Here is a 26,405-nt window from a genome sequence, read left to right on the forward strand (position 1 = left end):
TAATTTCTATATTTACGGAAAAATAACTAAAAATCTATACATTTTGATGCTATAAATTCCGAGAATGTAATACATTTACGGAAATAACAGAATAAAAAACACGGAATAAATTTATTACAGGGAATCCTATATTATTATTAAGATAAACACAAAGTTAATAATTAAAAACTATCAGTATGTAAAGAGTCCTTTTATTGAGCTGCAAAAAAAACAAAAGTTTATGGATGAAAAAATTTTATTGCTAGCTGCGAGTGTAACGTTAGGAAATGAGCCCGGCTGACGCTTGTTCTTTCATGTTTAACGTATTTTTATTACGTAGCTGATTCTCAGACTAGACCTTCCCTTCGTATCAGATTGAACCCAAACCTTGAACGTACGATATTAATTTATTTTCTTTAATAAATTACTGTTTTTGTCAGTTTAAACAAATTAATTAATATTATTTTTAAACATTAATTTGAAACGTATTGCGCTTAATAATTGATAAAATTGTAATTAAACGTTTTTAATTTCCTTTAATCCCTTTTAAAGAAATGAAATCCTTTAACTTTCAAAATATGAAAGATACAGGTATTGTATGTTTGAAACAGTAAATGGGAAAAATGGGATAATATTCGCTTAATATCCGATTTGAGTATTAAGTTGACAAATTAAGCAATTTCATAGTAGACTTTCATCATTTTTTTATTTTTATCTTTATTTCACAGAGTAAAGAATGTTTCAGTAAAGACTACAAGAGACTTTATACAAATAGAATCGAAAGTAGTACAAAATAGAAAACTGTAAACCAAGTCGCCTAGAAGACAACTTTTACGACACGTGATCATTTTTCTGGAAAATTTTTATAAGGGAATGGTTAACATAAACAAAATAGCACACACCAGAAAAATAAAATTGCGAAATAAAAACAAATTAATATGAAAAGACAGAGAAGAAAAAAATTAAATATAAGAACTTTACAGAAACTTCAAGATCGTAGCGATGGCTTAATGCGCAGTAACTGCATATATGTAATTTCTTTACGATTACATAATGTGGTCACTGTGTATTTATAACGCAGTTACTGCGCATTCAGCCATCGCTACGATCTTGAAGTTTCTGTAAAGTAAAAAATAAATCTATTGTATGTAAAAAATTAGAAAAAGTCCATCGAATGTGAGCAGACTTAAATAAGGCTCTTTGATAAAAAATCTATAATACTTTCTTATTATCTGGGTCACGTGTTCTATTGTGAATTCAATAATCCGGTGGAAAATTCTTCATGTAATCGAGCATCTAGTATGTCGGTTAATTACGAATAAGTTTCTTAGGTGTTTGAAATTTATAATATCATAATGATATAATGATTTTGGCTTGAGAAGTAAGTTTCAATAGGTTATCACGAATTATTTTATTGAGTTCTGTTGGACTATTTTATTTCGTAATTTAGCTTCAACTTGCTGCTTTGTTATTTTATTTGTTTCTAGAGGGAAAACTTGTTTATATTAAACTTTTACGTTATTTATTAATAGAATTGTACATTTTCTCTAAAAAAATTTAGATTTAAAATCCATTTTTAAATTTTATAATATATTAATATTCAATTAGTTGTTTATTTAGACGATGTGTGAATACTTTGGCTCATTTGATTCTCTTATTACTAATTTTCTCCCGGATTCAAATTCCGGAGGAGTTGGTTCGTATGTTACTATTTAAAGAGTTAATTAGTTATTAGTATTGAACAAAAATGAATAATGATAACGAAGAACAGAATTTACATACTATATGTTGACATATTTCTATTGAAATTTATATGACACCTAATAGTGTTCCATGTTGATAATGCCAAAACAATCCAACATAAACACGCTAATAATATATATATTTATTTTTAAAAAAGATTATTAGTATAATTTCATTACTAATTTAAAAACAATATAAAATATATGAAATTAGTATTACCGTATAATGAAAACATATCAAAAATCATATTATACTGAAAGCATTGTGACAGGGAATCTAATTTTGCTAAAAAAGCATATCTTTTACAGTAACTATTCAGATCAATATATAGTAATATGGCTTGAATAACATTTCCGACATATACGATAAACATCAAGTAATGTTTTTCGTCCCTCACCTAAATATGTTGGTATATTATTTTAGTATAATAACAATATATTATATTAAAGAACAAAAAAATAATGTACTTACACCTTTGAGCATAAAAAACGAATAAAAATGAAATATTATGTTGAATGGCACTTGATAATTGATATATAAACCTCGAATCTTTATTTGTCTTTTTGTTAGTGATAGCAGGTTTAAACCAGTTATTCCTATAAAGTAAGTAACTAACCACAACCCTATCATCATAATTTGTGCATGGAACAATGGAAATTGTACTTCATAAATCGCGTGCATTTCTAAGAGAAGAATTTAAAAATTAAACATATATATACTATGTTGAAGGATTTGAATAAATGGATTATTTACCTTTAATCTCATCATGTCTGGAATGTTTGAATTCATATACTAAAGGCCATATTCTAAAATGAAATGAAAATAAATTTAATTACTATTATTTTTTTTGTTACATAATTGAAAGATATCAGATATTGTCACTTACTTTTTCTTCCATATTAAGTACACATATAATGTATATAGCAATTGAAATAAAAATACAAGTACGACTAAAAGAGCTACACCCGCATAATATATTGGATTATTTGCGTTACATACGACAGTATGTTCTCTACAATGAAAATATTGAGTGTAAAAATAAGCTATTCCTGCAAAAATAGGAAACGAGTGTACACCAAGGAATGCTAATCCATGGTAAACAGTTTTACCATAGAACTATAAATAATAAAATAAATTAGTTACTAGTATTAAATATATTAAACAATCTTCAGTATAAAACATTATCATATTACCATAATTAACCCTGATATTATAGGAAAAAATAATATTGGAAAAAGTAAATAATTAACATCGAATTTTCCACTTAAGTATAAAGTGCCAATGAACAGGAAACTATATGTGGCCATATCTATAATGTATGTATACAAGAAAATTTTTTCTATACGTTTTAATTCTCTATAAAATTTACGAAGTATTTTATAAAGGACAACTAGTGAATTCATTTTTAGGATAAGATAAATCCAAGAGACCAGCTGATGGAAAAGAAAAGAAGATAAGGGGACGAAAATTATTAAGAAGATAACAAAATTATTAAAAAATAACTGTGAAGTATCTTTTTTATCATGTCAACAATTTTTGTGAGCGGGTATATATATTTTTAAATACAAAGAAAAAATATCCCGTTTTAGGCTGTTATATGATTAAACGTATTTAGTATTTACAAGAGTTTTATGTTTACAAAGAATCGTTGTTTTTTCTAAACCATGATGATCAAATTAAAACACCACAAACCAAAAAAACTTATTGTAAATAAAAAATTTAATTTTTTTGTTTTATGAGAAAATAATTTTCCGATATCAATTATGTAAGTAGAATATATATTTTTGATAGAACATTATAACACTAAAGTTCCCTATAAGTTATCACACGAAAATAAAGAACGTTCTTTATGGTAAAGTCTAGATATTTTTTGAAAAAAATTTTTTTCGTTGAATTCTCTAGGAGCTTTATAAAATTTTCTTCTGTGCCGATAAAAAATAATAAGTTATGATTTTTATTCGTTGAAGTTCTTTTGTTAAAGAAGTTATCGTTATCAAAAAAATTGAAGCACATTTACTGACTGTATGCGACTTGGGTATACCTGAAACCTTTGTCTTTTTTCTGTATTGTTAATAACAATCCGTTTTTTCCACATATTAATTATATTTTAAATATTTTGAGTAATCGAAAAATAGTTTGTCACACTGCTGTCATGAGTGCGTTTCTAAACAATAATTTAATACATTAAACATATTTAAACAAAGAATTTTTTTTGACCGTAATAATTTATTCTCTTTAATTCTAAAACTGGAAACAATGATGAAAATCTAAGAAATTGCCTATTTCGTTAACTTAATACTATTAAACGCATATTACGCATATTGCACTGTTTCAAGCGTACAACGCTTAGATAAATTTGTAACATGCTGTTTGTCCTTAAAAAGGATGGCAAAACTGAATTAAAGTCAAAGCACTGTACGATAAAGTTTATTAATAAATTAAATGTAGAATAAAGGTTATCATAATTAATTTAACCCTTTAAATTAATATTTCTTTTTCTCATTTGCATAACTTTTTCCTTTTTTTTAAATAGATTATACTCAAAAAAATTTATATATATATTACTATTTAAATTTATAGTATACTATACATTATTATATGTACGAAACTACAAATCAATTATTAACTGTACAATACTATCATAAAAAGTAGCTGTACGATGAACATTTAAAAAAAATATTTACTTCATTCATGATTATATGTAACACTACCTATATGATTCCATACCAAATAAATATATTAGACGTAACACGTGTAAATTTTTAAATCCGTTTATTGGTCAGATTTCACATGATAATAAACACTGATTACCAATAAAAATTTATGATTTCACGTGATAATCAATTTTCAATGAGTTAGTAAATCAAATTCATTTTCAATGTTTTCAATGTCCGACTCCTCTACCAGTGCCTGGGGGGTTGGATAAACTCGCGTTAGCTTAGTTTTGTATCGTTTTTGTAATTCGTTCGTCTAGCAGTGGCTTGTTGTCCCAGTTCTCGTCTCTTATATGAAAAATAAAAATAAAATAAAATGTTTTCAATGTCAGATTCCATTTTGTAAACGCTCATTAAATGATACCGAAAAAAATTTCAGATAAGCAGACGCAAATAAATTTTTTGTAAATTGTAATACTTCTTAATTTGCCTTGGGTGTTCATACATCATGTATCACGTGACTTTATTAAAAGTTATATAAAAAAATTTTTAATAAATATAATTTCAAAAGGAGCATGCAATATGTGTATTTTTGTCTGTTCTATAGTTTACTTAAAGCGTCAAAGCTGATTTCGAATGTCAATTTTGATTTATTTTTTTTTCTCGTTTTTTTTTCGTTAAATTTAATTCTGCCCAACATTAAATGATCAGCATAGAAAATTTACTTTTTTGGAAACCCGTGTTGAACACCTACTTTTTTTATCCTATCCTATAAAAATTTTTATTCGAATATTTCCATTATTTCTCCGTGACTTCCGTGAAAATTTACACGGAAAAAACATGGAACGATAAAACAAGGATCAAATTTTTTACAGGATATACACAAATACAATTTTAGATTTATTAAATAATACTAGAAATTTGTACATAGTATTGCAACATATAAACTTGTAATTTCGCAAGTCAAAAATCTCAACGTTTGCAAAGATCCTAACTCAGGAACTTAAATATAGCAAAAGATTATTGCTGAAAAATTTTATTTATTAATCTGAAAACAAAATAGAGTGTACTATTACGGACTTAGAATCATCAATTTATTAATCAATATCCAAAATCACGAGATTACAAGCATTAGAAAATAACAGCCCTATAATGTGGGCTGGCACTATTGGGCTGGCCAGAATTAATATCATTACACCGACACAATATCCTTATTTAGAAATTTCATAATTCTTGCCGAAGCTATGAATTTGGCCAACATTATTGCCGATCAGTATCTTTCGGGTAGATGTAACAAATTTTTTTTTTAAAAAAACTGTTTAATAATAATAAAATAATTTTTATCAAATTGTTAATTGCAAATTTCTTTAAATTCAGCTTAAATGAGTTTCTTTTTGTATTAGCAGTTATATTTCTTTTTCATAAATTTTTTAAGACCACTTTTTAGACCACTTTTTATATGTCAATTTTTTTTTTAACGTAATACCAAATAACTTTATTTAATTAAGAGATAGATTTTACAATTTTTTTATGATTATATATATTACTCTAACTACTATCTATATAGAATTTGCTATTTATCAGGTATCACTTTTATCAATTAATTGTATACCAAATTTATTAGCGACATCAAAATACTTTTGATCGATTTTATGACTTCCAACAATTTCTAAATATTTCAATTTACTATTGTTATTTAAACACTCTTCAAAGAAGCATTCTAAGTAATTAACTTTGAATACCGGATCAAACACATCTTTAAATTGAATCTTTTGTAAATTTTTAGGGATTGATTCACCTAAATTTTTAAATTTTATTCCAGTCCAAGATATATCATTTGTTAATGTTGTACTAAGATAAACTAATTGAGTACATAATTTAAATATAAGAATCAACTCATATGGATAAATTCCAGTTAGATCTAAATGAATTAATGATTTTAAGCGAAGTGGAATTTGTTTTAATAATGATTGACAATCCCGTTCATTTGTCCTTTCATAATTTATAATTAGTTTATTTAGAGTAGTTGAAGAAGACTGAATTAGTTGGTTCAGAAAATTTTCAAACCCGTCATCATATGTTGAGAATTCAAAAACCTCAAGTTTTCTTAGATGCTCCGCCCATGGAATTAAATTATTACCTATTCCTATGCAATAATTTAGCCTTAACTCTTTGATATTTTTAAGTGAACATAATGAGTTTAATACATTTCCATTTATTTTATCAAAAGGTATATTTTTCAGGTTTAATATCTGCAAATTTTCACTTTGTGTTGATAATGATTCAAATACAATATTATAATAGTCACCATTATCATTATCCATTGGAAATTCCGATAATATAATATGTTGCAACTTTTTTTGTAAAGAAATAAAATGTGATAATGAATTTGCTTTTTTGATAGAATCGTTTCCCTCGTTGTGAAGTAAATTTAAGTTACGAACTTTATTCGAAAAAGCAGAGTAAAGATCAATTTTGCTATCATAATTGTTGATATAATATAATTCTTTTAGTTTGGTCAATTTACTTCTTTCATCACAATAATTGATAGTTAACGGTTCAACGATGTTATTAAATAACTTGATATTATCATTTGTAAATACAATTTCTAATCTTGTTAAATTATTGTTGCAATGTGTACTCAAGGTTTTTGCAAGATGATTTAAAATTAAGGATGATATTTTTGGAATTTGATTTTTTTTTATATTATTTAAAACAAAAAGGGGTAACCATAATGATTTGTGATTGTTTAATTTTTCTAAAATTTCTAGATCAAAATTTAAACCACGAATAAAAGAGATATAATTAAATGTTGGATTAGACGAATCTGATAAGATCATCTGTTCAATTTCCGATTTAGGAGTACAACTTAATAGGGTACGAAGCAATCTAATATAAGAAAATGCTAAATCTGCTGAAGGGTTCCTACAATAACTTGAATAACTTGGGAATGGATATGCATATAAGATTGGTGTTGAAACTCTACACCAATGTTTTGATACTAACGTACAATAATATAAATCTTTAGTTGATATCTCTTTACGGAAACTATCAGTGGGAATTCCATAAATTCTATTAGGAAGATATAAAAATATTTTTTCTAGGCATTCTATTGGTAAAAATGACGCCATTTAAAATTGATAAATAGGTGTAAAAACTTAAAATTTTTTTATCAAGTGCAAGTTTCATTATATATTATTTTTAACAAAGACTTTTTTTTTTTAATTATTCGTTTCACTTCTTTGTGAATTGCAATATAAAGACTCGCCATACTGCACCATTTTATTTTCATTTAAGGTTTTTATGGGAAACAAAAAAAAAATTGCTGATCTTTGTTTTAAATATAAAAAACAAAGACGATCTTTATATTTGGCTGCACAATAGTTGTTGCTGTAACCATTCACCATTCAAGTCTTTGTTTTAATTTTTCAATTTCCTAAGTCGAAATTAGAAACTCAACATGATAAATTGATTTTTATTGGAATGGATATATTTTAAGTTTCACAATGCAAATAAATATAAAATTTATTTTTTTCTTTATCATAATTTACTTTGTGCGCTTAATAAGATCATATGGTAGCACGAATATATTTTCTGTGGCGCAGAAAACACAATATCCTTTTTTGTGCGACGTGAAAATAAGAACAAAATAACATTGTGATATATATTTACTATGTAACTTCAAATATAATTACAGAGTTCTAAAGAAAAAATATATATATATATAATTTTAACCTTTGTGGACATTATGAAACAGTTGAAACACTCTGGAACGATAGAAATAGACCATTTTTTCATTTGATTATACCGTTTAATTTAAATAATATATTTTTAAGTTAAAATCATAATCTATATTATTATTTTCTAGTTACAATATTTTACATTTTTATATATGTTTAAGTGAAAATTACCGTGAGTTATTTACATAATAACTATCATTTAACTTCAACAGAAGGTACAGCAGAATGTATTGAAAAAAATTTTGATTATATAATAAAATTTAAGACTTAAAATACAATGGATGTGCTTTTCTAATAAAAGAACTACAGTACTTTTAATTTGTTTTGGGAAAATATATCGGATTATTAATTTAACTAAACCATTTGAATTAAAATCTTTATTCAAAAATCTGGTGATTATTTAGAATTTCGGATATGGATTTGGTTATAATAATCTATTATAAAATTGATATTTTTACATGTTTTATAATTAATTGATTTTTATGAATTTGAAAATCAAACTATTTATCCAGCGTTCAATATAATTTGAAAAATCTTACTCATCATTCTATCAACGTCGGTCAATTTTCCTTTATCTATTACTATGTTATATTGATTTTTTTTAAAAATAATAATTTTGCAAATATATTTAATATAATATTTTTATTTTTATTTAATAATAAAAAAAATTTAAAAAAAATTTGGAGGGAAGAAAAAGGATAAAGAAAAGAAATCAGTTTAAAAAAAAGGGGAAATTTCCGAAAAAAAGGAATCCGAAAAAAAAAATAAGTACGAAAAGGACAATAATCCGATCCAAAAAGAGTGAAAAAAAAATTTTTTTTAAAAAAAAAGATCGAAAAAAATAATATAAAAAAATGGGCTTAAAGGACGGAAACAATGGGGATTATTTAATAAAAAATAAAAAAATTTTTTTCAGTTTAGGAAAAAAAAATTAAACCTAAAGGGAAAAGAATGAGAAAAACAAATTTTTCGGTTTTAAAAAAAAAACTAAACTGAAAGAAAAGGGAGAAAAAATTTTTAAAAAAAAGGAACCAAAAAAAGTTAAAAAAAAAATTCTGATCAAGGTAAAATTTTATTAACTGAAGTTTTTGACCATTAATTATATGGCAAGTTACACAATTCAAATTATTTATGCACGTCAGAGTCGTCAAACAAATTTTTTTTAGTTATATAGATGTACAATTATTAATAATAACGTAAAATTTTAATATAAATAAGTTTTCCTCCCTAACAAATGAAATAACTAAAGCAGTAAGTTGAAGCTAAATTACGAAATAAAATAGTTCAATATACGTTAATTTAAAAATTCATGGCTCATTACGAACAGAACTCTATATCATTATGATATTATAAATTTTCAAACACCTAAGAAACTTATTGACATAGATGCTCGATTACATGAAGAATTTTTCTACCGGATTATTGAATTCACAACAGATCACGTGACTCAGATAATACGAAAGTATTATAGATTTGTTATCAAAGAACCTTATTCAAGTCTCCCAGTGCGTTATTTTTGTTTATTTATTTAATCCATTTCCATCTTGGCCGTTTCTGACGTGTTCTGGTCAAGGTCTTTCTTGGAACAACTTGATGGGTCTGGCTTAGCTAGATGGTGTTACTTTTAGATTTAGTACTTTGTACTTTATATCTCTTCATGTATAAGTAACCTCCTGATTTACAATAAATAAATAAATAAATAAACCTTATTCAAGTCTAAAAAAACAACTCTTTCTTGAGCAGTAGAATTTTTTTTTTTTATTTTACGAAATAGACCTATTTTACTTATCTCGTTTGTTTGTTTTTTAACCTTAATACAACTTGCGAATACTTATGATACCACTTTATCCATATTTTTTAGTATATACATATGGTAAAAGTAATTTTTTAATAGAATTATACATCGTTTTACGATAAGGTCTTCTATATATCCCCCAAAACGTAATATTTTTGACCAACTTCTTATCGAAAGAGTTAAAAAATTTTTTCTTTTTTGCTGCTTCGACATGTCGTCTACCAATTTTCAACCCACTCGCAATTTTACGAAAAATTCTTTTCAGGTCTCCCTGAATAAATTTCACGTGACTAAACAAAACCGATCAGGTTATAACAAGATATAGTGCACACAGTCTAAAGCCAGGTAATATTTTAACAATATATATATCACGTGATTTAATATATAGATTACGTATCTTCCGCTCTTTTTCGGCGTTATGTTTTCAAAGAAATTCCAGTATAAGAAATAGGCTGAGTTGTTTGAAAAACACTAGGGTTTTTAACAGCTTTTAATATTGTTTCAAAAGCTATTTGGAAGAGTTCATTAAGTGTTTTTTCAAACTCCTTACAATATCCTCTAGTTCACTATTTGTTAGCAGTTAATTGATCATTTTTTTACTATTTCATTATTCTCTAACAAAAATATCCTCTTCAGTTCGTTTTTCTAATAAGTGCGTCTGTTTTTTTTTTATTTCTTGAGTGTATTTAAGTTGTACATTTAAAGATTAAGCGAAAAAGATTTCAGGATACAGGATGAAGATTATGCGACATGATTTCGCTTATTGAAAAATCTGGCCGGAATTATCATTAAACCTTAACTCCGGTCTAATTTATTATGGCCAAGTTCTTCAACTTTAATATAGAATACATATAATAATAGATTTCATGATCGAATTGTCTAATTGGAAAAAACTCTCTTTTATTATAATCACATAGTAATGTTCTATAAATAACAGGCTTAAATTTTTTTATAGCTTTCCATTAAAGTTACCTGGCTTTAGATTGTGTGCAGTAAATACACTAATGAGCTTCATTTGAAGATACACACCAACGACTATTTCATGAAAAAAATCTTCCCCAGTTAGATTAACTCCCCGAGTTCTCTTCCGAACAACAAATACCAAATAAGTTGCATGTTCACACATTTCTTTTCCCTACAAAGAGTTATCCCCCGACGTATTCAGCAAAAATATTTTAACATGAATTACATGATTAGACACAAATTATTGGATCGTACCTATGTGATAGTGTCACGTGCCAATAAAAAGGATAAAAGAAATCTCACCACTCGAACTTTTTTCAATTTTTCCTACAAAAGGTATCGATTTTATTTTGGCATCTATATCCCTTGTTTGCACCTTCAAAAACAATCAGACTTCTGTTCGTTGCAACAGTGTTGCCAAATTCCATCCCCTTTTGTAATGTCACATGACCGACGCGCTTGCGTCACTCATCAACAAGCTCTTTGATAATTTCAAAGATATCAAACCCAAGAATATAAAGAAGGATAAGGACACCACTAACGATTTCGTTAACGATAAAATCTCTGTCTTTTCATATTAATTTGTTTTTATTTCGCAATTTTATTTTTCTGGTGTGTGCTATTTTGTTTATGCTAACCATTCTCTATAAAAAATTTTCCAGAAAAATGATCACGTGTCGTAAAAGTTGTGACTTAAATTAACAGTTTTCTATTTTGTACTGCTTTCGATTCTATTTGTATAAAGTCTCTTGTAGTCTTTACTGACTGAAACTTTATTTACTCTGTGAAATAAAGATAAAAATAAAAAAAATGGTGAAAGTCTACTATGAAATTGCTTAATTTGTCAACTAACTTAATACTCAAATCGGATATTAAGCGAATATTATCCCATTTTTCCCATTTACTGTTTAAAACATACAATACCTGTATCTTTCATATTTTGAAAGTTAAAGGATTTTATTTCTTTAAAAGGGATTAAAGGAAATTAAAAACGTTTAATTACAATTTTATCAATTATTAAGCGCAATACGTTTCAAATTAATGTTTAAAAAATAATATTAATTAATTTGTTTAAACTGACAAAAACAGTAATTTATTAAAGAAAATAAATTAATATCGTACGTTCAAGGTTTGGGTTCAATCTGATACGAAGGGAAGGTCTAGTTTGAGAATCAGCTACGTAATAAAAATAAGTTAAACAGGAAAGAACAAGCGTCAGCCGGCTCATTTCCTAACGTTTCACCCGCAGCTAGCCATAAATTTTTTTCATCCATAAAACTTTTATTTTTTTTTTTCGCACCTCAATAAAAGGACTCTTTACATACTGATATATTACATGAATGAAATCTTTCACTAGAAGCAATACAACATACAGTCAGCCCCCTTTATAGTCACACCCCTTGGGACCGAAAAAAAAGGGTGTGATTATAAAAAAAGTCATATGTTGTGATTATAGAGGAGGTATATTTATTAGTACATTGGGCCAAAATATGGTGTGCTTATAAAGGGGAATTTTATATGTTGTGATTATACGGGGGGTGACTATATAGGGGGTCGACTGTATATGTTTTAACTAGAATTATACTTTAGAGTTAAGATGATCACTTACAATAATATATACTATTTTATCGAGTTTTTGATTATCATTACTTAGTTTGTGTTTAACTTAATAATAATTTAGGATTCCCTATAATAAATTTATTCCGTATTTTTTATTCTGTTATTTCCGTAAATGTATTACATTCACGGAATTTATAGTCTCAAAATGTATAGATTTTTAGTTATTTTTCCGTAATATAGAAATTTCGGATAAATCTTTTACAGAAATGATATCTTCTAACAAAAATATTTACTTATAAAGATGATCAACTGGTCCTAATAAATATTGTGTATTTTGCATCAAAAAGATTTTTTTTTCTTATTACGTGATCAGCATAGAAAATTTTCTGTGTACACTATTAGAAAATTAATTATGGTTTATTTTAAGGCAACCTCAAACTTGCCAAAATTATTAGAATTTAAAACATTTTAAATAATGAATTTAAAGATGTGATTTTATTTTTGTAATTTTTAGAATACACAAACGATAAAATACTGATAGGTATGGCACGTAATTTAAAACAACATGTTCTAAAACAGTTTTTGTTTTATTATATATGAATTGATTTTTAACCTAAATTTAAGATTTAAAACATTAAGCTTATAATATCGAAGTATTTTAAAACATTTTTTAACACATGTTTTAAAACACCGAAATCGGTTTAAAACATGTCCCTAAATACAGAATATAAGACAAAATATGTAATAGTGATTCGAATATTAAGTAATTTGATAATATAATAACACAGGTAAACTAACGAAATATATATATATAAAGTACAATGTATATTACAAATAAATAGAATTTAAAAGTTGTAAACTATAGACAAATGATTATTTAACAATACATAAATGTTTAATTTCCAATCAGATCTGACGATAAAATTCGTAAATGTAATGAATTTTATTTTATTACATAATTGTACAGCCACCAGATTCACCCGGTTTTTCAGTGGCTTCAGCAGTTGCGATAGATGGAATGGATAGTTTAATGGTAACTTCAGTCTGATTCATTTTGTTAGGAAATTTAAAGAACTTAATTGATTTTAAGAGTTTTTAAAAATATGCGAAAAAAACTATCAAAGTATTTTTTCTTTTTTTTTTGATTGAATTTTAATTTTTTGTCTTCTTAAGAAAATTTTTTGCTAATTTATACTTTTCATACTTTTGGATTGAAAAATTTTTAATATTGTGTGCATTTATGCATGTCTCCGTGTTTGAAAAAACAATTAGTAATTGATCTACAATACGTCAAATTTTTAGTTACACTTTTTAGGAGCTGAAACATCACAACATACAAAAGAATTTTCATACAGACAATATTTTCACCATATTTGTGTGTTAACAATATTTTTTAAAATTCAGTATGAGTATTGTCCTAAAATACTATATTTTTGTATTATTATTATTTTTTTTTTATATTGTTGTATTTGAAATCATTGCAATCATGTGGTGTCACGATAAGACTCCTTTGGTGTAATTGTGTAGCTTTTCTCCCACTCGACAGTTATGTTACACAAACAAAAAAGAAATAGTATTCCTAAATTTTGTAGGTACCTATTCGGACAATAAATCATAAATGGATCAGATTCAACGGTAAATGTGATCTGTAGAATTTATTATGGAAAGCCGCCATGGTCAAAAGTGCGTAGCAAACATAGCATGTATATGCTATGTTTGTAGCATGTATACATTATATTTCATGGCGGGTTACCCCTGTTCTGTCTGTTTCAGGGGTAACCTGTTGCAAAAAATAGCGTTTAATACGCTATATTTCATAGCATTATATACATTATATGTTATGACAGGTACCCGTTATAAGAAACGGCGGGTACCCGTTATAAGAACTGGCAGTCAGCATATTAACTTTTGATAAACATCAATAATGATAATTATTTATTTAATGAAATTTTATTTGACAAATATTAAAATTTAAGTCCCACATTTACGATTTTAAAGAAAAAAATCACCATATTTATTTTTATTGAAGTGTACAAATAAAATTAACAATAACAATAAATAAAAAAAGATAAGTAAATTACAATGATCAAGGAGAAAGATGCTAATAAAAAAATGAAATAACAGTGGAGTAATGGAAAGTAATAGAAGATGAAAGGGAGTAAAAAGAGTAATGAGAAGTGATAGGAAACAAAAAGGAAAATAGGACATAATGAGAGATGAAAACTGAAGGAGTAATAGGAGACGAAGAGAAGTGATGGGAGACGAAGAGGAGTGATGAGAAATAAAAAGGAGTTATGGGAGACAAAAAGAAGATGAAGAGGAATGATTTGTCCCTATGTCCCTATGAGTCCCTATGAAATATAAAAGTTCTAGGAAAAAAATTCGACTTTCCTATGGTATTCTTATAGGTAAATATAGTCATGTATATGGTTGATATAATTGATATAATTGATATATGATCGATGTATGGTATAAAAAAATAAAAAAAAAGGTAAAGAGTTCGAAAATTCATAGGGACTCATAGGGACATAGGGACGGGTAGTAAAAATCCCTTTCCAGAGTTCCAATATCGTCAAAAAAGATACTTCTAGCGTCCTTGTTAAGTTTTTTTGCCGTCTCTATAAATTTTTCATGGGGCCAAATTTTTGATAAGTCATTAGGGCCAACCTATAGCATTAGGCATTTTCATTCCATCGAGAGCCTCTCCTAATGCCTCTGAAGTCTGCCAGTCCTAGCTAAGAAGCCCAAAAATGATATCGAGATTGTCCCTATAAGCGTCCCTATGAATTTTTCTTATAGGGACGGAGAATTTTCATAGGGACGCTCAAAAAAAAATAGCATACACATTGCCTCAACCCGATTTAAACCATGATTGGACCTCGAAAGTGCTTACAACATCCCGCAAATAGAAAGGGGAGGCAACCGGGGGTACCATAGGTACCGCATACAAAAAATAAGTAATGCATATATATTGGGTTGCGAGAAGGTTGCGAGAAAGTGACAGGGAAGTGCCCAGAACTGAAGGCGCAGTAAATTAACAATCATTTCGGCCAGCACTATTCCATAATTTCGGCTAGATCTTTGGACATAATAACTCGAAATCCAAACCGGCAGATCGGATCTGCATGACAGTTGACAGATGATCCTCAAATTGCAACTACTTCGGGAAATGTATTTTCAGCGAAATGTCACCAGATACCATGTGAAATTCACATTAATAAAGATTTCTTATACTGTAAATGAAATAAAATAAAAATTCCATTTTTAATTCAATTAAAATAAGAGTACTTTCATGAATAAAATGAGACTTTATGAAAAAAAAAGGAAGATTAAAACAGATAATTTTTTTTACAGAATATATAAATAAGCACACTGGAAACATATAAACCGTATTCATCATGAATCAAAAGTACTTTATTATTTCATTCACTTTGCTTGTATTTTTTTTCCTTACAAATGTTGAAAAATCTCTCGGGTGTCATCCTAGTGGAGAAGGCGATCAAGGCGCACCCCACTATCCTGAAGTTACCAATGCCTCTTTTACAAGTGGAGAACTCACAATTACAATTCAAACTTGGGAAGGACGTACACCAGTTCAAGCACTCGGTCACTATACTTTCCACGCTGATAGTGGTGTTGAATGGAGATTTTTGAAGAATCCTCAGTTTGTTCAAGGTCATCATTGTGAAATAGATGGTAATGAGGTTAATCCATACACGGAAACCAGGTCATTTGATGCTTCTCAAACACCTTCTAATACCTGGTTTGATATTTGGGTTTCAGTATATACTAATTGTTACCATAGGGAATTTGGTTCTAGTGAAGTAGGCTGTTTATCTTTTGATATACATTATCGAGGCTGGCAACCTCCTCTTTAAATTATTGTAACTGATAATTTCGATGTAGTCTGCCCTTTTTACAAATTAGCGTTTTATTGCTTCAATTCCCTTCTATTTGATTTCTACTTTAGTAATTTTTGTTTTGTTGTATTTCATTTATTTGTACCTTTTTTATTTTATTAATAAAATAATAAATTATCATTAGTTTGAACGGCTAGTGTTGTTAAATTGACTTCGAATTCCGATCTTTTCCTTGATACGAATGATACGTGTACCCGCAAACTATATAAGGATCAAATCGATCAACGGCGCTAATTCTAGGTTTCGTAAATTTGAGTTTATGATGCAACTGAATATACATCCAGAAGATAAGTCTTCTTCGGCCTCACTCTTGGTGTCAAATAGAGGTCAAAAGCGGAATTAAATCTAGCCGGTAATATTGTGTAAGTAAAAGTATTACCACTTATTGTGATTTTTATTTCGTATATGCATTATCACGGGTATACATATAAACTGTACTGTACGAACCACAAAACTGTACTGTACGAATGATGATTGTACGATTACTTGATTTGTACAGTACAACCTATTTCACCACATGACTTGATGATCGTATGATTGTGTCATTTGTGTAATAATAAACAAAAAAAAAATGACTATTCGCCAATCAAACTTTGATCAAAAAAAAATTCTTTGTTTTATTTTTTTTGCTTTTCTTTGTAAAGAAACGCGTCCAAAAGACTTGTAAAACATAAATCTCCAATAAAATGGCAGAAGATTCCATAATAATCAACGAAGAACTTGTTGAAGAAGTAAGTCAAGTATTAGAAAAGGTGTAAAATAGATATTTGTAGTCATTAGTGTCGGCAAATGCCGGAGTTTCTAATTATAGAATTTATCCTTGATATATTCGCCTAATATATGCTAAAATAGGCCAAAAAACGTTTATTAAAAGGATCATTTTAACGCTCACCGGAGGTTAAATTCACCGGAGGACTCCGGGAGGTGAATTTCACCATATCACGTGATATTTATTATTATATTAAAATTTTGCTAAGATCGGTAATTACGTAACTTCAAATTTTTATGTTTGAATAAAAACGTGTAAAAAAGTTTTTCTATTGACCATTTAGCATGAACTTATAAAGTTTTATTAACGAAAAGTTTCTTTTTAAATTACAAGAATATACATAACTTTAATTAAACTATTACACCCATCCACTAACCATTTAATCTAAGTTTTTTATTAATTTAAAACCTATAGTAATGCATAAGATATATAATCCTTTATAATTCAGTTAACAATTAATAATTTTATGACGGAAAAGAAATGAATATGTAAAAAAGGGATGAAGTGGATGATGAAATTAAAAAGACAATGTGAAAAATGAAATTGGAGTAAAGGGATGATGAAAAACAAAATGGGAGTGAAATGGGATGATGTAAATGAAATGAAATGACAAAAATGAAATGGAATGTTGCAAAACGAAATGGAGTGATGAAAAACGATATGGAGATGATGGAAAATGATATGGAGCGATATGAAATGATGAAAACCGATATGGAGCGATATGGAATGATGAAAGATGACATGGAGCGATATGGAGTGATATGGAGCGATATAGAACGATATGGAACGATATGGAGTGATGAAAAATGATATGGAGTATATAGAATGATATGGAGCGATATGGCGTGATGAAAAATGATATGGAACGATATGGAGCGATATGGAGTGATGAAAGATGATATAGAGCGATATGGAGTGATGAAAAACAATATGGAACGATATGGGAAGATATGGTGTGATGAAAAACGATATGGAGTGATATGGAGTGATGAAAAAAACGATATGGAGCGATATGGAATGATGAAAAATGATATGGGTGATGAAAAACGATATGGAACAATATGGAGTGATGAAAAATGATATGGAGAAATATGGAGCAATGAAAAATGATATGGGGCAATATGGAGTGATGAAAAATGATATGGAGTATATAGAATGATATGGAGCGATATGGCGTGATGAAAAACGATATGGAATGATATGGAGTGATGAAAAACGATATGGAGCAATCAGCAATATGGAGTGATGAAAAATGATATGGGAGCGAAAGGGACGATGATAAATGAAAAGGATAATTAAAAACAAAATGGGAGCAAAGGGAATGATAGAAAAATAAAATGGAGGCGAAGGGAATAATGAAATAATAAAAAACAAAAGGAGCGAAAAAAATAATAGCAAATAAATGAAAAGGGAGTGAAATGGATATAGAAAATGAAAAGGGAATAAAGTGATGATAGAAAATAAAAGAAACTGTTAGTATTATTTTCAATAAAGAAAACAATAAAATAGCAAAATACTAGCAATAAAAGTGAGTCTTACCTTAAACCTCTTGAAGTTATTTGAAATTGTTTTCTGAAAAACAAGTTAACGAGTTAGCATAAGAGAAAAAGAACATTAAACTAGCGAAGTAATAAGAAAATAAAAAAAATCTTACCTTAAAGAAGTTCCAGCCATTTTGGAAATAATACTACAAGAAAGCAAAAAACAAAATATGCGCTACGCGTTTGTGTAATATGAAATCACCTGGTGAATTTCACCGGGGTAAATTTAAAATTTTAATGCATTGCAGATCAAGGTGAAATTCACCGGAGGTGAATGTAAAATTAATCCTTATTAAAAATACTAAAATTAGTATTTATTTTTGTTAAAATTGGTTATCATTACTAAAAATATATATATTTTCGTATTGAATAAATCATAATTATTAATTTATATTTCATTTTTTATAGTGGCCTATTCAAAATATTACTAAATTTGGAAAGAATTTAACAGCTTCAGAGATTCGTTATTACTTAGAATTCCAGGAATATCCTAATACGTCCGAGACTGGTTTTGCGAGCATTTTTAATGTATCAGGATGGGATGAAAATGAAGCGCGAAAAGCATTTGCATTAACCAATATCCAATACTCATATGGAGGAAATGGAACAATTCGCACAGTAAAAAACTGTGAATTTTTTCCAAATATTTCAGTAATTAAAGAACAGCGCGAATGTCTTAGTGTAAAAGTGTGTCAATATGCATCTAAAGAATTAGATATTGGCCACACATCTGTAGATTTTTCCACACCTCTTTTTGAAAATATGTTTAATGCAAATGAAGAGTTTCACAAAAAACTACACTTCGGTTAGTAAGATTTTTAAAGTCTAAATATATGTAGTTTGATTTTTAACCCTAATTTTGAATTTGTAGTTTTTTTGCCAAGGCGTATGAATATAAATGTAGCCATATTAACAAAAATGGAAAATGATGTAACGGTGGACCAATTTTAGGCGAACTCACGCAGGTTCTTATTTTTATACTGTATATACAGTATATAAATATATATATTTTTTATTTTTAATTGATTTTTTTTTAATTTATTATTCACAGGTAAATGGTTTGATATCATCAAAGAAGAAGTTTATTGGGTGCGAAAATTGGAAAGCTGGAGACAAAAATCATCGGTTTTTAACAATTCCAAATAATATTAATTTGGAACTGTTAGAAACTATGTTTAACGAAAATTCTTATCATTCTCATAATAATGATTTTGAGGTAAAATTTAATTATCAATATATACAGATCACGATACAAAGTTGTTAGCAATCAGATGATCTAAATTTCATAGTGTTGTTTATTATGATTGGTCGTTGTAACAATAAGTTGTATTTTAAAAAAGGAAGGAAGTAGATCCTAATTTGGTTAGCAAATATGGCAAAACAGGGTCCATTTTTATATAAAATATATATAAATTTCGTTTCATTGCAATGAATTTCAATTTCAATTTCAATTTCAATATATCAATTGATAAAATTGTTTTTTGGACAGCAGTTGTTTAAATAAATTTCGTGAATTGAAGTTGATCATCATTTACGTCACAGTAAGTAAAAATAATCTAAAATTGGATTCACATGTTATAAAAATTGAAACTTGTATATAGTAACTATAAATAAATTAGTTATAATGAAGGTACTTTTTTTTATTAATAAAATTGTATTTTTTTATTTGTTTGTTAATTAAATTAAAAATTGTGATTTTTCCCATAAATTACACATTTTTTTAATTAATAATAATAAAAAATAAATAAATTTACAAATTGAAAATCAATAGATGATCATCATTTACGTCACAATGAAAATAATCTACAATTAAATTCACATGTTAATATTGGTTAAAAGAACTAAAGCCGCATTTAATAATTATAAATAAATTAGTTACAATAAAACCACCCTTTTTTTATAGCTATAATTATAAAAGTGTGGTTTTATTCAACAGATTATTACACTTTTTTAATAATAAAAAATAAATAAATTTACAAATTGAAAAATTGAAAGATGATCATCATTTACGTTACAATGAAAATAAACTAAAATTGAATTCACAGGTTAGAAAATTTAAAGCCGCATATAGTAACTATAAACAAATTAGTTCTAATAAAATTACCCTTTTTTTTATCATTTACTAGCTGGATGCCCACGTCTCACACGGGCCTGGCTAATTAAAATTATGAAAATCAGATACCTTTCTGCTAAGCTGTTATATAAAGTCTAGAATGGTTATTAGCATTAATTTAGAATTTTGTGGTAAATAGGGAATTATAGGCTGTGTATGGCAAGTGATTTTACAGCGCTCACAATCCTTGCAAAATATTTTAAAAATTATTACATATTAATAGGAATATTAATCATTACAAAGTATAACAGATAATGAGTGTCAGTATAAATAATATGCAATACATTTTTTATTATAATAGTTATTATAATAGTCATAGTGGTTCATTAGGAAGCCGAGCAAACCTAAAAAACATCCAAAGAATCATTAGACCTAAAAAAAGGTACCAAAATTTAAAAAAAGAAAAGAAAAAATGATTAGTAATTATGAAAAAGAATTTTTTAAAAAAAATTAAAAATATAATTCAAACTAACCTTCACTCTGAAAAGTACCACCAAAACCTAAAAAAGAGAAAAGGAGTGTTCCCTACAAAAAAAAAGTTAAATTAGTGATATTTTTTAAAGTTTAAAATTCATTTTCAGAACTTACCCAAAGTTCTCAAAAATTGATCATCTACTAAAAAAAAGAAAAGAATGAATCATCAATAATGTTTCGTTAAAGAAATAATGTTAGGAAAATATTATTTACCAAAATTTACATCTGTCCAAGGTGTTGCAGTAGTACTGTTTAAACTACAAAATATAGAACACAAAATGTTAGTTTTAATGTTTCATTTCATTAAGAAATAAAAAAAAATTAATGAAAAACACTTACAAATTCCATGTCTGGAAAGAGCCAAAGAACCACCCTACAGAATGCAAAAATAAACATTAGTAAACATTTTGTTAACTAACATTATGTTAAAAGAAGCATTTTAAAAGAACCTACTAAAATTTCACACGTCCAGAATCATGAATAAACCATATAAAAAAGGAAGAAACATGATGTTAGTAAATGTTTTGTTAAAAAATTTTTCAAAGAAAAAATACTCACCACAATTCTATTCGTGTATAAATTATTCCTTATTCAGTTATCTAAAAAAATGAAAAATCAAACTGTTAGAAATGGTTGATTAAAAGAAATGTATTAAATCCTTTCTTACCAAATTTCCACGCGTCTGAAGATAAACCAAGAAAACCACTGATACCTAAAAAAAGAAAGCTTTATTTTTTTTGGTTTTTTTTTGGTTTTTTGCATAGTTATTAAATACCTGTAATTGCTGTTATTAGAAATGTTCAATCCCCCTAGTAAAATCCTACTTTGAGAGCTGTGCAGGCATTAGAAATTAAAAATTAAATGTAAAAGAAAAGGTGTATTTTTTTTTAAAAGAAAGGGATTTTTTTTTAAAAGAAAGGGATTTTTTTTCGTCATATGGGAAAATTCAGAAACTGAAAAATATTTTTTTTTAAAAAAAAAAAAAGAAAATGTGTCGTATGGAAAAATCCAAAAAACTTTTTTTTAAAAAAAAACAATGACGATTGCTCAATAAATTTTTTATATTTTATATTACAATTAGTACTAATTGGATTAGTTGCTATAATTTGTTTTTACGCCAATCATTTATGCAGCCTAATTCAAAATTGTATTGGGATTAGAGCTGCTAATCAATGTCAAATGATGCGCCACTCCGAATCCCTATATAAAAATCTGTAGCATAGGGCGCAGACACATGATGATGGATGATCCAATTTAAATCCACCTTTTTATGCAGGGTAGTCAGTCTTAACGTCACGGTCGCACAATGCTTTTTTTTTATAGATAGAGATTTAATTAATAAAGTAATATTTAACAGTTAATGAGATTATGTTATTTCAATCATAGACTATTATATAAATTAATAAATTAATTTTATTACATAAATTGTAATAAATTTGATAAAATTAAATTTTTTTCAATGTAAATAAATAATAAAATCGCAATTTTTCAATGAAAACTACTTTTTTTTAAATTTAAATAAATGTAATAAAATCATCATAATTTTGCAATAAATTGTAATAAAATCGTAATTTTTTCAATAAAATTGCATTTTTTTTAATAAATTTGATAAAAATCAAAATTTTTCATATATTAATAAATAATAAAATCGTAATTTAAAAAGTTTTAAATAAAATGTATCATAATTTTGTAATAAATTGTAATAAAATCGAATTTTTCTAATAATCATAAATCATAATTATAAATAATAATCATAATTTTGCAATAAATAATTGTAATATTGTTACTTTTTTCTTCAAAAATAAAATATATTATAAATATATAAAAGTCATAATTTTTTTTATAAATATAAGTAATTCATTTACTTTTTTTACTTTTATTCATTTTTCATTTTAATAAAAATAAATAACCAGATTCAAAAATAATTTTGAAATATGATGAAACTATTAATAATGGTGTTTTGCAGAAAGGCATGGCTATATCCCGAATTGATAATGAAGATGCATTTCAAATATATAAATTTTACAATTATATGACCTTAATAAATAACACAGACCTTGATTCAGATGATGGATCTGAAGTAACTTCGCCACTTAAGGCAGAAAATGTATACTTAATTACAGGAAAATTTTTAACAACTCAAGATGGTTCAATAAACGTCTCTATTACAACTAATGTACAACTCCTTATCGATAAGGAAGATATTCCTATAATAAAACCAATTGTACATCTTCTTGGAAAGACTTTGGGGGTATGCAGAATTAACAGAAAGTGGATATACTTTACAAATACAAGTAAAGCCATATTTATCTAAGGATCAATTTACTCCATTTACTGTAAATTTAACTCACCCACCAAATGGGTGATTTAAGAACGTGTTAACAAAAGCCAGAAAAAATTCAACAGTTCATACAACAGGAGTATTTTTTTTTGCAAAAGATCAATTATACTGTGAAATTTTGGAATTTCAGTTTGTATCAGCAAAAATAGAATCAGATATCAGTATTGCAGTTCCATGGAAATCAAAATCTGATTCACATAATGAAGGATCTTCAAAATCTGTTATAGAACAAAGAATTTCTCTCATACAACAGAATTCACCAACACAACCATCATCATCAATGACACCAACCAAAAATAAACGTAAAACAAATATGACTAAAATAGCAGATATTTCAAGATCTTTGCTATTGCAAAATCAACAAAGTGATGAAATTCATGATAGTGAAATTTCTATTACAAATGAAGAAAATGAAGAAAGAATTAATGAAAATATTGAAGAAAATGAAGAAAGAAATGAAAATATTGAAGAAAATGAAGAGAGAAACGAAAATATTAAAAAAAAAAATAATACCCAAAAATTTCAAATTCAACAAGAGGTAGAAAAAAACAAAAAACTAAATAATATTTATGAACTAACGTAACCCAGTAATAATCTTTTCTTTAATTTTTTTTATTATCCGTTCTTTATATTTTATATGTAATAAGTACTTTATTTATTTTTTAATGAAATAAATGAAATAAAAAAAGTTGCATTTATTTTATTTTTATATCAAAGTATAATTAATTCAATAATTCAAAAAAAAAATTTGAAGTCAACGAAATCAACGTAAAATTTAATTGCTGATCGTATTACGCATGTCATAGATCACCTGACAAATACGAACTGTTTTTAAAATTCATTTTTATTATCTCGTATTTTTTATATCTTATATGTAATAAACATTATATTTATTTATTTTTTATTATATTAAAAAAAAGTAATTATTTTTTTTTAAAAAAAAAATTGAAGTTATTGTAAAATTTAATTGTTGATCCTTAATAATAATATATGTTATATATCACTGATCATAAATATACGAACTATTAATGATTTCGTAATAGTTTGATTACTAAATAAATTTATTACTAACATTAAATCATAATTAATAATAAAACTGAATCAGATTAAACCAGATTAGTTACAATCTAATTATATATATATATACAGTGGTCAAAAAAAGTCCTCAGAATTACAAAAAATGCAAAAATTAAGCAACCAGTGATCAGAATTGCTTCAAATTTTGCAGATTTATTACCAAATGTGTGAATATTATGCATACAAAATTTCAGCCATTTATCTTATTTCCTTGTCTCACAATCGGTTTTTTAATTTCAAAAAAAAATCATTAAAAATTTAAGCAATACGATAACTTGAAATGATTAACATTTTGCGTTCAGTTACTAAAAATCAGCTTGTATACTTATAATAAAAAATTATAAACGTAAAAAAATATATTTCTAATTAGTTTATTAAAAAAATTTGATTATAGTTTAATCAGTCAGTTTTCTGTAAAGTGAGATTAAAAATTGGCTCAAAAGCATTAAAGTCATTAAAATTAAAATAGTAAAATAGTACATTAAAATTATTTGTATTGATAATTTTTTTCTATATTTGAATAATATTAATCTATTATTAAATAGTTTTTACAATAATTTATTTATAATTATTATAGTTTAACTTTGGTTATGAATTTTAGTTCTTTCAATTGATTTTAAGGGTTGAAAACAGTTGCGATCAATTGTGGTAGATAAACTTTGATTCCAATTTTCTTAACAACTAACAAATAATAAAGGGCCAAATTTTTTTTGTTAAAATTATCATACCATAAACTATGATTTATAACTGTTCAATTTTTAATAAACTTCAATTTGAATATTATATCAGAATTTCAGATTTTTTGTAGGTTAAATTTTTGATAACTTACTTTTTTGAACTTAAAAAAATGATTGCGAGACAAAGAAACAAGATAAACAGCTGAAATTTTGTATGCATAATATTCACACATTTGGTAATAAATCTGCAAAATTTGAAGCAATTCTGATCACTGGTTGCTCATTTTTTGCATTTTTTTGTAATTCTAAGGACTTTTTTCGACTACTGTATATATATTAAACAAATTAATTTTTGTTCGTATTAATATAACTAAATACTGACACTGATAAACTTTTCAACCAAACTTAAAAATATTTTTTTAATATATTTTAAACTGATACATAAACTTTTCATTCAAACTTAGGAATTTTTTTAATACATTTAAAGATGTCTCACAACAAATTTAGAATCTATAGGTTTCAACCTTATGAACCACAAGAATCTTCAGCTACTACACATATTCAAATAACTAATTCTCAATATACAAATAATTCTCACTCAATTTTAAATACAACCTCAGCATCATATTCACATTTATCACAAACTAATACTCAAAACTTAACTACTCTTACATTCTCTCCTTGGAGACCTTCTCAACGCTTGCGTAGCCTTCACACCCATTTTTAAAATTCAATTCTTTGCCAATATATATGTTTACCTTGTGCATTTTGTGGAAAATTGTTATATCCTGCCAAAGCAAAATGGATTCCATATGTTGAAAATTATGCATATCCACTTGAAATAAACTTTCAAAACATTAATATTTATATAAGAGGTGAAGGTTCAACACGTACTGTATGTGTATGTGATAGTTGCAAAAATAATAGAAAACGATATCCATGTTCACAACTTTATCCTATACCCGATGTAATTGAAGCAATACCAATTGCACAAAGGAGATTCTTGTCACCAATATTTTTACATTGCTCTTTGGGTAGAAATTTGGATGCAAATAGTTA

At 26.5% G+C, this 26,405-nt stretch overlaps 6 protein-coding genes across 6 annotated transcripts; 4 read left to right on the top strand and 2 right to left on the bottom strand.

Annotated features, from left to right (window-relative positions):
- Window positions 1-1,595: 1,595 nt before the first annotated feature.
- OCT59_002076 (uncharacterized protein) lies at window positions 1,596-3,125 on the bottom strand (the record flags this gene model as incomplete). The annotated part of the gene is made up of 7 exons (XM_025316408.2): window positions 1,596-1,687; window positions 1,762-1,848; window positions 1,942-2,119; window positions 2,194-2,405; window positions 2,476-2,528; window positions 2,609-2,838; window positions 2,916-3,125. The coding sequence occupies 7 exons, from the start codon at window positions 3,123-3,125 to the stop codon at window positions 1,596-1,598; spliced, it is 1,062 nt and encodes a 353-aa protein (XP_025180539.2).
- Window positions 3,126-5,852: 2,727 nt separating this feature from the next.
- OCT59_002077 (uncharacterized protein) lies at window positions 5,853-7,507 on the bottom strand (the record flags this gene model as incomplete). The annotated part of the gene is made up of 1 exon (XM_025316409.2): window positions 5,853-7,507. The coding sequence occupies one exon, from the start codon at window positions 7,505-7,507 to the stop codon at window positions 5,957-5,959; it is 1,551 nt and encodes a 516-aa protein (XP_025180540.2). The 3' UTR covers window positions 5,853-5,956.
- An 8,325-nt stretch (window positions 7,508-15,832) lies between these two features.
- OCT59_002078 (uncharacterized protein) lies at window positions 15,833-16,312 on the top strand (the record flags this gene model as incomplete). Its single annotated transcript, XM_066144246.1, has 3 exons — window positions 15,833-15,843; window positions 15,922-16,130; window positions 16,218-16,312. 3 exons carry the CDS (start codon window positions 15,833-15,835, stop codon window positions 16,310-16,312), a joined length of 315 nt encoding a protein of 104 aa, XP_065995427.1.
- Window positions 16,313-17,729: 1,417 nt separating this feature from the next.
- OCT59_002079 (uncharacterized protein) lies at window positions 17,730-17,933 on the top strand (the record flags this gene model as incomplete). Its single annotated transcript, XM_066144247.1, has 1 exon — window positions 17,730-17,933. The coding sequence occupies one exon, from the start codon at window positions 17,730-17,732 to the stop codon at window positions 17,931-17,933; it is 204 nt and encodes a 67-aa protein (XP_065995428.1).
- A 5,290-nt stretch (window positions 17,934-23,223) lies between these two features.
- OCT59_002080 (uncharacterized protein) lies at window positions 23,224-24,175 on the top strand (the record flags this gene model as incomplete). Its single annotated transcript, XM_066144248.1, has 2 exons — window positions 23,224-23,502; window positions 23,723-24,175. 2 exons carry the CDS (start codon window positions 23,224-23,226, stop codon window positions 24,173-24,175), a joined length of 732 nt encoding a protein of 243 aa, XP_065995429.1.
- A 1,658-nt stretch (window positions 24,176-25,833) lies between these two features.
- OCT59_002081 (uncharacterized protein) lies at window positions 25,834-26,073 on the top strand (the record flags this gene model as incomplete). The annotated part of the gene is made up of 1 exon (XM_066144249.1): window positions 25,834-26,073. The coding sequence occupies one exon, from the start codon at window positions 25,834-25,836 to the stop codon at window positions 26,071-26,073; it is 240 nt and encodes a 79-aa protein (XP_065995430.1).
- Between the last annotated feature and the right edge of the window lie 332 nt (window positions 26,074-26,405).

This window comes from Rhizophagus irregularis, chromosome 10 (assembly GCF_026210795.1).
Source record: "Rhizophagus irregularis chromosome 10, complete sequence".
Classification (NCBI taxonomy): Eukaryota; Fungi; Glomeromycota; class Glomeromycetes; order Glomerales; family Glomeraceae; genus Rhizophagus; species Rhizophagus irregularis.